This window comes from Lynx rufus, unplaced genomic scaffold (genome assembly GCF_022079265.1).
Source record: "Lynx rufus isolate CCGP_SWC_20201006 ecotype Redwood Valley unplaced genomic scaffold, mLynRuf1.p SCAF_8, whole genome shotgun sequence".
NCBI classification, from domain to species: Eukaryota; Metazoa; Chordata; class Mammalia; order Carnivora; family Felidae; genus Lynx; species Lynx rufus.
The window spans coordinates 101,682,030-101,698,994 of NW_025814896.1; the positions used below are offsets into that span (position 1 = coordinate 101,682,030).

Consider the following 16,965-nt stretch of genomic DNA (forward strand, 5'->3'; position numbering starts at 1 on the left):
ACTCATGATTTGTTTTCTTTTTTTCAGAATTTTGATTCTGACATTAGCAGTGTGGGAATAGATGGCTGCTGGCAGGCAGACAGTCAGAGGCTTCTCAATGAGGTGATGGTGGAGCACTTCTTTCGACAAGGGATGCTGGATGTAGCCGAGGAGCTCTGCCAGGTAACGGTGTGCCTGCTAACAGTGTGCCGGTGGGTGAGAACATGATACAAAATGAGGGAACTCAGGGGAGTTTTGAGTTTTCTTTTGGCCACAGACAGATTTTTAATATTTTAAGTACCAGGGCTGACCTCATTTTACTAGAAAGTCCTTTTTTCTTTCCTTTTTTTTTTTTTTGAAGAATTTTTTTGTGTTTATTTTTGAGAGAGAGCACGTGAGAGCGCGAGCAGGGGGAGGGGCTGAAAGAGAGGGATACAGAGGCTCCGAAGCAGGCTCTGCACTGTCAGTGTAGAGTTCAGTGTGGCACTGGAACTCATGAACTGTGAGATCATGACCTGAGCTGAAGGCAGATGCTTAACTGACTGAGCCACCCACATGCCCCACAGTTCTAGAACTTCTTACTTGAGTTGTTTTTTTTCCTTATTCCTGCCTCATCACAGCGGTCCCAGGTAATCAACCAAGGGGTCAAAAGTGATACTACTTTCTCCATTTCCTCTTTTGTTAAGGAAGGTAGTATAGCAGAGAAGAAGAGGATAAAGAAGTTTACATATGTTCTGCTGATCTGGCCCAACTTGCAGCATTTTGTTTATCAAATAAGTTTCAAGCTAAAATTTACTTCAGTGAGCAGCTTTGCCTTTTATTGCTAGTAGATATGAGCTTAAGGATCTCAGAATAGTTCATCCATTCTACCTAGTTGTAATAATGGCAGCTGCCATGTATTTAGAGCCACAGGCCAAGCCCTGCCTTTATTCCTTACTGCAATCCTGTGAGGTAGAAATTGCTTCCATTCTACAGATAAGGAACCCGAGGTCTGGAGAAGTAGCTTGCCCAAGGCCATATGGGTTCTTCGTTAAGAAACTAGGATTCAGTCCCAAATTCATGTGTCTTCAAACTCCCTTTTAGTCCACCATATGTTACTGTATTTTCTGTTTAGAAAAGTGAAGGACTATGAAAATTAAATAGTTTAATGTCAGTGTGTAAGCTAGACCTCTAATCTAAGCCTTTTCTTTTTTCTTTTTTTTTTTTTAAGATTTTATTGTTAAGTAATCTCTACACCCAACATGGGGCTTGAACTTACGCCAGGATCAAGAGTTGCATGCTCTACTGACTTAGCCAGCCAGGCACCCCTTCTATTTTAAATAATTCGGAAAGCCAATAATTCAAGTCTTTCTCTGTACCTTTATGGGAATTTTGTGTGTGTCCATGTAAATTTCCTAAAGTGAATTGTGTCTTTTAGCGTTAAGCTTATTTATAAGTAACAAAGACCCAAAATACCACTGGCTTAAAAATAATGGATCATATTTCTCTTGCACAGAAATAGGAAGTAGTAAGCCATCCACAGCATCTATAGTAGCTATGCTCCATGAGGCTTTTGGGGACGTAGCCTCCGTGTAGCTCTGCTGTTACTAAGGTGTCCCCTGTCCTTATGGTCCAGGATAGCAACCAGAACTCTAGGTACACCTTTTGGTATTCCAAGAAAGGGAAAAGAGTACATGTTTGTATTTCACCGGCCAGAACTTCCATCTCGCAAAGTCATACTCCATACAGTTATGGAGTACAGCTTTATTCCATACAGTTATGTACTCAGCTAAAATCTGGGGGCTCTGCTACTTTGGGAAAGAAGAAGGAATGTTAGTAGGACTCAGTCATCAGTCTGTACCATAGAAACACATGTTAAAAATTATTTTTTAATGGCTTGCCTCATATTTTATAATTTAGAATATGCTTTTAATATATTTCTTTGTCTGATTACTGCTAACAAAAGTTCTTTCTGTTTTTTCAGGAATCTGGTCTTTCTGTAGACCCAAGTCAGAAAGAACCGTTTGTGGAGTTAAATAGAATTTTAGAAGCATTAAAAGTCAGAGTTCTGAGACCTGCTCTGGAGTGAGTTCCTGTGTTTGTTTTCTTTTGAATACTTGGGGAGAACTCTCTGTAAGGAAACTTAATTAGAAAACACATTAGAGATTTTGACATATATCTGTACCCCTCTATATATCTCACCTGGGGTAGACTTCAGAGAAAGTGAGGAAGAATTATTTTCTTTCTTTTAGCAAAGTGAGAATGGGGGATGGACAAATATGAGAAAATGGTTAGAGCCTTCTTATCAGTTGATCTGAATTCCCAGAAGAGAAAAAGGGTTTCCTATATCCAGGCTATTCTACTGCTTTAGACTAGCATTATAACTGAAGTACTATTGTTCAAGTGGTCTCAGTTTGATATTTGAACCTCCATAATGTGCAGGGTTCTGTGCTAGCATTCTAAAAAAAACAACTTAATTGGCTATTGGAACTAAGTGGTATGCAGGAAGACTGCAGATATTGTTATGAAGGAGTTCTGTGCTCATTACTACATTATAAAATGTAATGATTCACTGTGAACTTGTCATTGATATGAATTATCTTAAATTACTGAGTAAGCTATGATAAGTAATACCCTAGAGCAGGATCAAGAAAGGTTTTTTGTCAAAGGCAAGACAGTAAATATTTTAAGTTTTGCAAGCCACATAAGGTCTCTGTCACATATTCTTCTTTGCTTTATTTTACAACCCTTTAAAAATGTAAAAAAACAAAACAAAAAACCCCACAAAACCATCTTGGCCATCTGGTATATAAAATGGGCAGCAAGCCGTATTGAACCTTAGCCATAATTTGCTGACCGCTGTCCTAGAATTTTTTAATGTGAGGATTACCAGGTGGTTTAAAAAAAAGAACAAAAACTCATAAAATAGAAGGAAGAAACTGGATGATAGAAACAGTGATACTGTTATGGAGTTCTAGGCATAGAATTCTGGTATTTTAAAATTGGAAGTATTTGAGATTATTGTTTTCAGAAAAAAAAGTAGGTGGGTAGATTCTTGATTTTTTTTTTTTTTTTTTTGTAAAATTCCACTAACCTATTTAATTCTGCATATTTAGTTTTCTGTTTCTGATCATTTATCAGTTCTTAAAAGATTTGCAAAGTTTTGAAACCAGCTCAGATGGAACATGTAGAGATAGATTCCTGTGTACATTTATAAATGATAAATTCCTGTGTACATTATAAATACGAGGCAGGTAGGTCCTGTATCTTTAAAGATAGACATCAAATTGTACCACTGTGTATGGCATACATTACCTTTACAGTTTTTTTGGGTTTTGTTTTTTAGCAGATATTAGATTTTGACACACCTGGGAGATTAAATTCTGTCAAGTACCAGTCATAACTCTTAAATAGCCACTCTCCCATCTACTTTCATGTTTTACCCATATGATTAAACATCTATAGAGAAGAGTGAGGGAGCCTAAATATAGAAATGTATGGGTTTTCCAGTTGTTTCATAACGATTTGGAAATAATATTTGGGTTATTCAACTGATAGTCATTTATCCGTTAATTTCTCAGGATTTTTTTCATCAAATTTTTGTTGAGTGCTTACCATGTGCCACAGACTGTGCTGAGTATTTAGACCACCTCAGCTCTCAAAGTACTCAAGGCGTTTCCCTTTTGGAGTGAAGAAAATTGATAACACCCTTTTAACTTTGTGCTTTTTCTATAAGATCTAAGATTCTTACTGATAACTATATCATATGTATCAATTATTTCTATCAATGTTTTCTGTTAACTGGTAGCCTCAAGCAGTGCCTCTCAGGCAAAGGCAGGGTTCATTCTATCCCCTTGGTTGTAATAGTGGAAATTACTACACAGTAAAAATTTTGTTACTTCACTTTTCTGGGAAGGTTGCCATATTAAATATTATCAGTATAGGGGGATGTGGCGGCAATTATAGTTAACTTTTCTTGAGTGCTTATATACCGAGCATTGTTCTAAGCATTTTACATGTATTAACTTATTAAATTCTCATCATAACCCTATGAAATAAATACTCATTTTATAGAGGACGAATTGAGGCCTGGCAGGTGCTTTGTGGAAGAAAAGGATATGGAATCAAAAGGTCACATGAGAAGCACTTCACATGATGTCCTGTGAATACTCTTCTCTAAGAGACTTATTACTTTAGCACATTACAGGGGCCATCACCAGTCCTAAAGAAACATTTAACGTTCCCAAATTCCATGTTCCCCATGCATATCTGACCACAGAATCCTTGTTCTTGTCCCCAACCCCCCCCCCCCAAAACGCTAAAACCCACAAAATTGGAGACCTACAGAACAGAAGCTTTGAAAATGATAGTTTAATAGAAATGTCTGTTACAACAACTCCGACTTTTCCAATTCTTGCCTGTTACTGGTGGCTACAAAGCCGTTATTTCCTCAGCATCTTTAATGTCCAAGGTACAGAGAATTCACTTTATTCAGCTCATAGCAAAAGTTGACGCATATGGGACATCAGTTTGAAGAATTCTGGTTCAGGTACAAGACAGAGTATCTTTCAGTCATTGTGGCACTTACTATTTGTCCACGCTGGGAGAGGCAGCAGCATGGAACCATCCACGAGGGGCTGCAGCACTTCCTCCAGGCAGTCTAGACTTTTGAGGAGGCAGAAGCCAACCAAACAGATTAGTATGGATAGAGGCCATGAAAGGAACTTTGAAGAGCATTAGCTATCAGTTGCAAATGATAAGAGACAATGGAAAGAAGGAAGAAAAGAATGTTGATATGGCAGAAGTGGCAGAACAACAGCTAATTATACACACAGAGCTGGTTAGGACACTGCCTACTCTTTTGTTCCTGCCCCCTTATATTTCTGACTTTGTATATGGATTTTTCTTCTCCTCCAGATTGCCTTATCTATTTTTTAAGTTCTTCTTGGCACCTGGCATGGTGCTTTACTTCATAAGCGTATGGCATACTTCAGTAAATGATGGAATAGTTAGAAGGAGAACTTTGAGCAAACGTGAGACCTCTTCCTTCATGGGGGAGATAGAGGTCAAGCCAAAAGTAACTCGTGTCAACAAGAGAGTAATAGCAACTTAACACAAGGGGATGGAGAAATATTAGAGAAACAGAAACTGTTGTTATAGGTGTGAGCCAGTTACTGACATTTTAAGTGCTGTCTTCAGGGGAAGCCTGTCTTCAGGTTGCCTTCCTTAAAGGTGTTTCAAAGAGTAATACCACCTTCTTGGATTTGCCACAGTCTGTGGTCTGGCTTACAACCTTGCAGACTTGGAAACCTGGTTTTTCAACACCGAGGAGTAGGCCCAGGGGCCCCCAGCACTTGTTTAGAAGAATTTGCAGTTTAAAAGAGTTTGCAAAGCCTCAGTAGAACACTGTGAGGGAACAGACAATAACTGAATGGTTATGAGAAGGAGACAGAGAGAGAGAAGTTAAAAGATTTTTTCACAGAAGAGAGAAAAATATTCTGTTAGTTTAGACCACAGAAGAATTTTAGATTGGACAGGCCATGAACAGTATGAGGCAGCCTGTTGAAAAATGAAAGGACTCCATCTCTAAGCCTAGTGATTAGGTGGGGCTAGAAATAAAAACCACAGAGGGATTATGATGAGCTTAACCATTGTAGTTTCTTTGTGGTGTGAACAGTGGATCTAAGGAGAAGGAAGTGTTTGCCAGACTTAGAGAAATTGTAGTATCTGTGAATAAAACACCAGTTATAAGCGGAGAAAGTTTTTAGAAAATGAAAATGAAGGCAGCAAGCTGAAGTACCTGATCACAGAGCCTTGACTACCACTGGCAATGAGGGTGACAACGATTAGGCAGTTTCTGGTATTTGTTTTCTTGTTTTTAGTTTTGACTTCCTGTAGGTGGGCAGTCTTGCTGACTCAGACATTTTTTAATAGCCACATAGAACCACAGAAGAAAGAAGGCTCTGATAGATATACCATTGGAGAAAAGGAATTCAAGTTGGATTTTTTTTTTTTCCAGAGCTTGAGTTTTTTGTTTTTATTTTTGTTCTTTTTTGCTTTTTTGTTGTTGTTGTTCAGGATGGTTCTTAATTCTGAAAAGGCAGAAAAGGTGAGTTAAGGGATACATTTTTAACTCACTGTGCCCATGCGCTAAGTCTGGTGGAGACGGAGCTATTCTATTAAAAAGAAACCAATTGAGGTGCGCCTGGGTGGCTCAGTGGGCTGAGTGTCTGGCTTCGGCTCAGGTCATGATTTCATGGTTTGTGGGTTTATTTATTAGCAGTAAATAAAAAGCATGTCATATTTAAGAACTTTATTTTAAAAAAATCGCTAATTGGTAGAACTGTGTCGTCCAGCATGGTGGCCACTTGCCTCACATTGCTTTTGGGACTCTTACCAGGCACTGCATTATGGAGAGGCTCAAATTAAAAGTGTGCGTGTTGTTTGTTTTGTTTTGTTTGAAGTAAATTAAATGCGTAACACTATAGTTTGTATTTAAAATCAAATTTTGTTTTTAACGTTTATTTATTATTGCGAGACAGAGACAGAACATGAGCATGGGAAGGGCAGAGAAGGGGGAGACACAGAATCCAAAGCAGGGTCCAGGCTCTGAGCTGTCAGCACAGAACCCGACCCAGGGCTTGAACTCACAAACCAGGAGATAATGACCTGAGCTGAAGTCGGATGCTTAACCGAGCCACCCAGGCGCCCCTGTATTATTTTTTAAAATAGCATGTAAGAAGGACAAAGATTCACACCAGTCTGAGATGAGTAAAATGTTAGTAGTTCCAGTGATGAACTCAGTCCATATCTGAGAAACTGCCATTTGCAAATATTTCAGAAAAGAAATGTTAAGCTATTCTTTTTGGTCTCTAAAGCAAAGTTATAGGATTCTTAACCTTTTTTTGGCTGAACTTTGATTTTTGTCATTTTTGCCATTCTCTGAATTTTTTAAGCACTTGATTTGGTCACCAATAACATTGAGCCAAGTCCACGTCTGTGGAGTAAATAAACGTCATTCATTTCACTGAACTTAAGCTTGTACACCATCCCCCCCCTCCCGCCCAAGAATATAGCCCTAGAGGAGAACAGAAAAAGAATATATTTGTAAGCCTTTTAAAAATGTTCTGAAAGGTTGTAGTGGAGTGTCTGTGGGAATTGGCAAGAGATATTTTTCATTATTACCAGAAATAGACACCAACCCAGATTGGCAAAATTATAAGAGGAGTGAGGTAAATAGATGAGGCTGTCAGTTAGGTTCCTGGGGGACAGCAGCTAACTGTGAAGGTGGGATCTTGTTTTAATTATTTTTGGAATAACATGGAAATTCTAAATATGGAGCTAACAATGTGCCAAGTCTTTTCAGAGGCCTGACAGTTAGGATAATTAATGCTTAATGCTTTGTGGGATAATTGTGTGGAGTGGGTTGCTTCTAACTTAGTCACCTAAGTCAGTAGTATTGTTTTGGGGTCTTTTTATGGAAGAGGCACAAAAGGTCTCTTTATTAGGGAATGGAGTGGCAGTGAACAGAGATAATTGTGATATCAGTGACCTTACTGGGTGCCTTTTAGCCCTTTTGGGGGGGTTGTCTACAGTGTCTTTTTTTTAAATTTTTTAAAATGTTTATTTTTGGGGGGTGGGGGAGGACAGAACAGGAGACACAGAATCCAAAGTAGGCTCCAGGCTCTGAGCTGTCAGCACAGAGCCTGACGTGGGGGTCGGACCCACAAGCCGTGAGATCATGACCTGAGCCAAAGTTAGACACTTAACCGACTGAGCCACCCAGGTGCCCCTACAGTGTCTCTTTAAATTAGGAATAGTTCTAAAGCTCATGGTGCTCTCAATAATCCACATAGGAGATTTGGGATCAGAATTTTTTTTTAACAAATCACAGTGAAGTTACAGTTGAATGTTTAGTTGGCTTTTTGGTTGTGTATCGTACTAGTTGTTTTCTTTTAAAAATTAAAAATCAAAAGTTTTCTGCTGGAAATGCCATTATCTAGAAAATAGCATTCTATTTCTTAACATCTCAACTATTTTTTTGTATGTGTCTTGTATTGCTTTATAGGCAGTGGGTTAAGTTTTGGGGGCCAATTATATTTCGTGCTTTTGTAGTTTCCTGTGCTTTGGATTTGGTTATTACCAGGTTAATTAAGGCTCTGACGGTCTTCTACCTCTTATTCCTGCTCAGAGAAGCAAATACCCAAGTGAATATTCAATGTGAACTTCTAGCTACAAAAACTTGAATGTTTTGAAGAGGATTAACTGATACATGGATATCATCATATTCCCACACAGTTGAGACTATAAAAACCAAAGCAGCACTGAGTATTACATGGAAGCGCCCAAATAATTCTTGGCTTTTAAGTATAATTTTCTTATTAAAAATAATGACTTTGAAGAACCATTAGAGTTCACTCATTCAGTAAATACAAATTAAGTTGCTTATTATTGAGTATCTATTTGTGCCCATCTCTGTGCTCAGCGCTTTAACTAGCCCCCTTGTTCGATGCCCACAACCCTTTGAGGTACCCCCATTTTACAGTAAGGAAACAGATTTTAGAGAATTGAGTAACAGTTGCGCAAATTCACACTGCAGAGCTAAGATTAAAGTCCATGCATAGTTGACTCTACTAACCTGTATTCTTTTTTTTTTTTTTTTAATTTTTTTTTTTCCCAACGTTTATTTATTTTTTTTGGGACAGAGAGAGACAGAGCATGAACGGGGGAGGGGCAGAGAGAGAGGGAGACACAGAATCAGAAACAGGCTCCAGGCTCTGAGCCATCAGCCCAGAGCCTGACGCGGGGCTCGAACTCCCGGACCGCGAGATCGTGACCTTGCTGAAGTCGGACGCTTAACCGACTGCGCCACCCAGGCGCCCCAAACCTGTATTCTTTATCAGTATACCCCGTTCAGAGTAGGCAGGGTATGCCAAGATGAGCAAGACAGAGTCCCTGCCTTATAAAAGACCAGAAACTATCCTACAAATGTGAGATGAGCCATGTGACAGGTTCAGATACAAGGGACATCAAGAGTTCTGTGGCTGCAGAGATTATTTAGGAAAGTTGTAGAAAATGTGGCAATTGAGCCTGGCCCTTGAGTTTTTCTGCTCTATTCTCAGCTACTCACTTTGTGTTTGATTGTTCGTTTGCAAAAAATTAACCAGCACCTCCACTGGGAGGTAGGATCATGGCTTCTCACTGCACAAAGCAAACAGGTCTTCCATCTAGACCAGCTTTCATTCACTTGGACACATCACTCTTGATGGTAATGAAGTTTGCTAGATCAGGTTATCTGAATGTGTTAGGTTCAGATGTCAGGTTCTTGGCCTGAACCTCTGTCTCCATTCTAGTCTCATTATTTTCCTCCTTTAATTTGTCACACCACATGACAAACACCTCTAATTTCTCCTATTGGCCAACCACTTCTTGCTCCTGCCGACACCCACCCCTGTGCTGCTTAAGAAAAGTGGAGGGGCAGGGATCTTGGTGAGAAAAAGAAAACTAACCTAATTTTCTTTCTTTAAGAGTTGTGCCATAGAGAGGGCGCCTGGCTGGCTCAGTTGGTGGAGCATGCGGCTCTTGATCTCAGGGTCGTGAGTTCAAGCCCCACATTGGGCATGAAGCCTACTTTAAAAAGAGTTGTGCCATAGACACGTGGACTTGCTTATTAGTTCTTCAAACATTGCATCTTTCTCCTTTGTGCCACTCTGGGCCTTCTTGGCTTTTATAAAGTTGGGGTGCCTCGGTGGCTCAGTTGGTTAACCTTCTGACTGCAGCTCAGGTCATGACTTGCTGTTGTGAGTTCGAGCCCTGCATCAGGCTCTGTGCTGACTGCTCAGAGCCTGGATCCTGCTTCGAGTTCTGTGTAAACTGTAAGTAATTGCATAAGCTACAAACCTTACTCCCAAATCACCACATAAATAACAAATCACCACATAAATAACAGATGTGCATCTTGATCACAGCCAACCACATCACTTCTTCCAAGTCTGTCAGTGATTGGTCACCGCACATTCGTTACCCCTCAGCAAGCGTGTAGTTGTCTTGCCTCCTCATCCCCCAGAGATAAACACGTGCAACATATTACAGAAATGGATTTTTGAAAGAGGAGCTTGATCAACAAAGGTGAATTGCTAGAAGTGAAATTGCACGTGATTAGAAAGAGTTGAGGGGCGCCTGGGTGTCTCAGTTGGTTAAGAGTTCAACTTCGGTTCAAGTCATGATCTCACAGTTCGTGAGTTTGAGCCCCACATCAGGCTCTGTGCTGATGGTTCAGAGCCTGGAGCCTGCTTCGGATTCTGTGTCTCCCTCTCTCTCTCCCCACTGCCCCCTGCCCCCCACTCACACACACTCTCTCTCTCAAAAATAAATAAACATTAAAAAACAAAAAAAAAAAGTTGAAAATGCCATCGACAGAGCGGAGCCAGGATGAGATGCAGGCCTGAACAAAGTCATGATAGAAGCCGTACTGAAAAAAGCACTATGAATGTGAAAAATCAAGGTAGAGCCACTTTGACATTCTTTAATTTAAATTGCACTAGGAACGGAAGGCTGCTTATGGTTTAAAAGGAATGTTTACTTCTACTTTGGATTGCAATTTTTTTTAAAAAGGTTAGTTTGGCCATGTGGCAGTTGGCCGTATTGAAAGAAAACAGTAATTATAAGGAGATTGAAGAAGAACTTTACTGCCAAAGATGGTTTCATCAATTCAGAAGTCATCATGAACTGGCTAACGTTTAGCTCTCTGGGGAGGCTGCTAGTGTAGATAAAAATGCTGCTGTGAAATTTGTACCCAGATTCCAGAGATTAGTTAAGGCAGATGTTCTGATTGTCAAGGAAGGCAATCATTAAGAACTTCAAGTACAAAAGATACAGGATCATGAAGTGATCATGAAGGAGATAAGGGATAGATGAATTCATTTATATGAGACACCACAAGAGTGTGACTTTAAAACCCATGTTTACCTGGCCAGTCAACTGTGGCCAAGGAATTGGGGTCAGGACAATACAAATGTGGGTGCCTGGAGGTATGAGGGAGAGGTGCTATAAGGCAAGGTTTTCACCTTAATGCTTACTTACATATGTTTACACGTTTGAGAGCAGAGATCCTTAGTGTAGAAAATGACATTTTGCCAGGAAGGGAGAAGCTTAGAAATGGTTAATCTAATGCTTTGCTGTGTGAGATTTAGGCTTAATATAATATTCAAAAGTTAAGTGAAGATAATACATTGTTTCAAGACAGAAGGTCAAGAAATGTAATTTAAGAAATACATGACAACTTGTATTCTGTGAATTTGGAGTTTGCATTTTGCCCACATTTCTCCAGCTCCTTTTTGTAATGAAATAGCTATTTACTTTTCCTGAAAATTTCTTGGTGGGCCTGGGGGTTAGGAACTAGCAATGTTAGCTTTTTTCTGATTATTTTGTAGCCTTGTTTATAGCTAAATTTGAAAGTGAGTAAAAATAAGTGATAAATTAGGAACTACATTGTCCAGTATTTAAATACCTCTCCAAGTTAAATGGGTGTGTATGTGTGTGTGTGTGTGTGTGTGTGTGTGTGTGTGTGTGTGTATATATATATATATATATATATAGTTTGCAGAGCTTAAAATCATAATTCATGGCTTGGATTACTTTTAGGAAATGTAATTTGCAATTACTGTTAGCTTTTTTGATTAAAAAAGAAGTTAAGAATTTCGTTTACTTTTGCATTTGCTTAAAAAGTTACTGCCTTCTTAACTGAAAGTAATTTTGTAAAACGTAGGACAGCATAGACTGTGTTAGTCACTGTCCTCTGGACCACCGTTATGTCCTCCCATTATTTCTGGCCTCCTGGTGCTGCTCTGAGAGTTGATGCCCTGGTCTGGGTTGTTGTAGCCCATGCACCATAACAGTTGGTGAACAATGCATGCAGTCCAGCTTCCCTGGAATCATTACCATTAAAGATTCTTGTAACTGGGAGTTATTTTTTCCTAGACAGGACAATTTTCCCCACCTTTAATATTATATCCTGAAAATCTGCCTGTGAAAATGAAATAGATTTTTTCCTTTGTGAATTGCCTACGTAAGGACTTTGCCCTCTCTGTTGACTTTCATTGTTTATTAAAATTTGTAGTTACTCTCTATTAGTTCCCTTCTTGGACTCTGTAGACTCTTACACATGTACCTCATATCAGAAACAGAAAACAAGTAGCTTGCTGCCTCTCCTTCCTTGTTAGTAGGAAAACACACTCATGATTTTATGCGTGAGGGGTGTAGGATAAACTTTTGGTAAGCAACATGATTTAAATGTACTGCTTGGCCAAGTGTCTATAGATAGATGGATAAAGAAGATGTGGTGTATACACATAATGAGATATTACTCAGCCATAAAAAAGAATGAAATCTTGCCATTAGCAACCATGTGGATGGAGCTGCAAAGCCAAATAGACAAATACCATGCGATTTCACTCATGTGGAATTTAAGAAAACAGACAAGCAAAGGAAAAAAGAGAGAAGCAAACCCAGAAACAGACTTTCAACTGTAGAGGACAAACTGATGGATTCCAGAGGGGAGGTGGGTAGGGGGATATGTGAAATAGATGAGGGGGTTAAGGAGGGTAGTTATGTTGATCACTGGGTCATGTATGGAAGTGTGGAATCATTAGATTGTATACCTGAAACTGATACAACACTGTATATTAACTATACTGGAATAAAAATAAAAATAAATGTACTCCTTGGAACTGGAAATCACGAAGGTCCCTGACAAGCTAGATATTGCCAGACACTCAATACTTTTGGTACTGGCGGTTGGCGTTGGGCATTCGAGAAAGATCGCTGCCAAAAGTACGTTGCTGGTGTCAGCAGGATTTATCTCAGACTTGGTGTTGCGACCAGGCAAGGTTTCAAAGCTTACTTAAATTTAAGTAAATATTGCCAAAGTCTAAGTGATGAATATAGTTTTAAAATATTTTTAGCAATAACCTTGATTTTGAAGTCACAGAAGCTTCATGTTTGGACTCTAAGATGTGGATGCATCAACAGGTTGATTAGAATACCCATGTGCATGTGGAACCCTTAGGGTAGGATCCTGTAACAGTAGAGTTCTGTGAAGTCTAATCCCATTCAACTGATCATTATGAGGAACCTGAAACATTTTACTTTTGTAGTTTGCAGAGCTGCTCCGGGTTTATAATCATACCCAGTTCACGTTCCATTGGTCCTTGGTGAAATGGGTTAGAATATTTGTCCAACTGAAAGTCAGATAAAAAATATGATATGGCTCCTACATCTTAATCTGTTTAAAGAGATAAAGTAATGATTCCTTACCATTTGATTGCAAAATTGATTTTAACAGCTGGTTGGTACACTTTTCTGCCTAGTGCCCACCTGGAGTGGTAGACCCAGCTCAACATTGGTTATCCCAACTGTGTGTACTGGAGAGTCCTGAGTCCCTGTACTTTGGATCTTTCAGAATTGGATATTCTTTCCTTCATTAGCAGTATGTTTGTACAAATCATTATGGCACAGTGTGATATAAATGTGATATGTATGTAGTTTTATCTGCCGGATTAGACTGAAAACACCTTGAGGCACAAATAACCTTGTTTGCTGTTTTTAATCTCAAAGTGTGCAGCACAAAATCTTGTGCCCCCAAAAAGTCTAAAAATAGATGGTTCCCATTCAGAATCTTATGATTCATTTATAAATATGCCATGCCAGTTTAACAGGAAAAGAGTAGTAGATACGGGCAATTGAGTAGTGAATCTCATGGCTGACACCTGCTTCAAAGTGGGCCTTGTACAAGTTCCAAATATATCCTGTGACTCATCAGAGTCCATCTTGTCTTGGTATAAAACCTTACTAAATATTTAATTGTCATCTGACTTACTATTTTTATCTTACTTTCACTAGCTGAAGTGTCTCTTTGGGTGTAGTTATGTTTATTTTCTTTACAAAAGTCTCTGGGCCAAGGGATTGATGTTACCACTGATTTCCACAAGATGGCAGACCAGACCTTTTTTTTGTGTGTTGTTAGGTTTCAAAGAATTTTTGACACTCTTTGCCGGCTCTTAATTACTGTTAAAATCTTTTCTGCTTTTCCTTTAGATGGGCAGTATCAAACCGAGAAATGCTCATAGCCCAAAACAGTTCCTTGGAATTTAAACTACACAGACTGTATTTTATTAGCTTGTTAATGGGCGGAACTACGAATCAGCGAGAAGCATTACAATATGCTAAAAATTTTCAGCCATTTGCCCTAAATCATCAAAAAGGTGAGTCTAGAGTCAAATGTTTTTAATTGGAACAGACCTATAGCCACCACTGGGATTTAGGTTTATCTTAAGGAGATCTAATACCAATTTGCTAAGGAACTAAAATAATTGTAGATGCTAATCGCTTAGATTATTATTAGATCGCTGAGTGGACCCAGAACAAAAGTAAAACATTGAAGCCTCTTGGATTCAAAGTCAGAAAGAGACATTGCATTTTGGGGATTCTGTATGTAAGAGATAGGAGAAAGAGCAGGCAGGCATGCCACCACAAAGTGTCCAAGGTGGCAGCAGTGACACCTAATGTCAGTGTGGGAGTCCTGGCCAGTTCTACAGCCAGAAATGTTTGGTGGCCCCATTTACGACGTTATTACTCATCTAGATAATGGTAGTTACACTATGCTGTGTATAAGAGTAAAGTAACTTGAAGTTCGTATTCAGTGTTTTCCTTTTCTTCCCCTTTCTCTCAATGCTGTTTCTTTGATTTACAGTGAAGGGATAAACCAAGCTTAAGGACCAGAATTTTAAAAGACATTGTTAATAACTTAGGCTATGTCAGTTGGGGGAATTTTTGCCTTTCTCAGCTTCCCACCCGCACGTCAGCCCCTGTTTCAGGAGTGCTCATTCATACCTCCAAATTGTCACTGGTTTTGTTTAGACATTCAGGTTTTGATGGGAAGCCTTGTGTACCTGAGACAAGGGATTGAGAACTCACCATACGTTCACCTACTTGATGCAAACCAGTGGGCTGACATCTGTGACATCTTTACTCGGGACGCCTGTGCCCTCCTGGGGCTCTCGGTGGAGTCCCCTCTCAGCGTCAGGTATGGAAATGGGTCCTGCTATTGAAATATGCACTGCTTGCTTTAGTTTTTCTTAATTTCCTGTCTCGCTTTTGAAGAGAACGTTTGTCTTTCTGAAGAAGAGTACGGTTGGTATTTCAGGAGATCATCACAATTGGTGATGAAACAGTCTTATAGCAGTGTCATCTGTGAACCTCTGGGGGTCCCCCAGAGCCTTTTTCACTGTGCCGATATTTCCACAGATGGTGCAGCAACAGTGGTGTGTTAAACTGCTTGAGCCTTAGCTCGCAGATCAGCAGAGCGGTCCCAGACTCCTAAAGGACTTGGCATATTCCCCACACATCATATTTCACCACACACTTGCAGTTTAAGACATACTAGTTTTACTTAAGACTGTTCTTAAAAAAAAAAAAAAAAAAAAAGACTGCTCTTGACAAAACATTTAAAATTATTAGTTTTATTACATCTTCACTTTTGAGTACACACCTTTTTAATATTCTGTGTGACAAAGTGGGAAGTTCTCATAAAGCACTTCAACTTCAAGCCAAAGTATCCTCTTGTCTCAGAAAACACCTGTGTATGTTGCTTGATTTTTATGAGCCAATACACTAGTTGTTGTTTTTTAATTTTTTTAACTGTTTATTTTTGAGAGAGAGAGAGAGAGTGTGTGTGTGTGTGTGTGTGTGTGTGCGCGTGCAAGTGGGGGAGGGTCAGAGAGAGGGAGACACAGAATCTGAAGCAGGCTCCAGGCTCTGAGCTGTCAGCACAGAGCCTGATGCGGGGCTTGAACTCACGGGACCATGAGATCATGAGCTGAGCCAAAGTCGGGACGCTCAACCAACTGAGCCATCCAAGTGCCCCCACTAGTTGTTTTTTTCACGAAATAGTTCTTACTTGAAAAACATCACTACGGCTCCTGGGTGGCTCAGTTGGTTAAGTGTCTGACTTTGGCTCAGTTCCTAATCTCACAGCTCAAGCCCTGCATTGGGCTCTGTGCTGATGGTTCAGATCCTGGAACCTGTTTAGGATTCTGTGTCTCCCTCTCTCTCTGCCCCTCCCCTGCTTGTGCTCTGTCTCTCTCACTCTCAAAAATAAATAAACATTAAAAAAAAAAATTAGAATCACTACAGTTAATTACACTTAGGTTTTTGGCAGCTGTTTTTTCACATGTATGAAGTGAGCCTGTCATGTCAAGGAAAGCAACTGACTATATCTTTTTGTATCTTTTAAATTCATGAGTTTAAGCTAAGATAGCAATTTTGGAAAACTTGTATCTGCCACTGTGGGCATGCAGCTTCCCAATACTGTTCTTTCTCCTTGCCTCCTTCTTTTCCTTCCTTCCCTTATTTATCTGAGAGAGAGCATGCAAGCGAGTGCACAGGTGAGGTGAGTGAGGGGCAGAGAGAGAGAATCCCATGCAGGCTTTGTGCTGACAGTGCTCCTGCAGTGGGGCTTGAGCTCACCCAGTGTAGATTTGGAACTCATGAACCGTGAGATCATGACCTGAGTTGAGCCAAAGTCAGATGCTTAACTGACTGAACTGCCCAGGGGTCCCTTCCCAATACTTTTCTGATGAGATTGGTGATATTAATGAATTTGATTTTTTTGAGATTGTGTAATGAAATGTGTTAACACTTAGAAGATCTTAATTCACTGTGATCTTATAAAATCGTGCATGAGTAAAAGATTCATTCACAGTGTGAGACAGACAATTGGATTTTAATGTAGCAGGAAACAAAAAAATTCAGTGGCAAGGATTCACTCCACTCTGCAGCTAACCTTTAAGAATCTACTACTTGTTGAGTTTTGGTGTGACATTAAAGGAATATCACAATTATCTGAAAAGGCAATTAAATTACTGCCTATCTGTTTAAAGCCAGATTTTTTTCCCCATTTATTTAAATCAAAAGAACACATTGCAACAAATTGAATGCAGCAGAAGATAT

The 16,965-nt window shown here is 39.5% G+C and overlaps 1 protein-coding gene across 5 annotated transcripts in view; it reads left to right on the top strand.

Moving 5' to 3' along the window:
* Window positions 1-16,965, top strand: part of RMND5A (required for meiotic nuclear division 5 homolog A) — a 70,347-nt gene that overhangs the window by 36,959 nt on the left and 16,423 nt on the right. For all 5 annotated transcript variants that reach the window (XM_047069671.1, XM_047069668.1, XM_047069669.1 and 2 more), the window contains 4 exons: window positions 28-162; window positions 1,943-2,043; window positions 14,053-14,219; window positions 14,875-15,040. In XM_047069671.1, coding sequence (XP_046925627.1) covers window positions 28-162; window positions 1,943-2,043; window positions 14,053-14,219; window positions 14,875-15,040 — 569 coding nt within the window. The remainder of the gene's footprint in view (window positions 1-27; window positions 163-1,942; window positions 2,044-14,052; window positions 14,220-14,874; window positions 15,041-16,965) is intronic.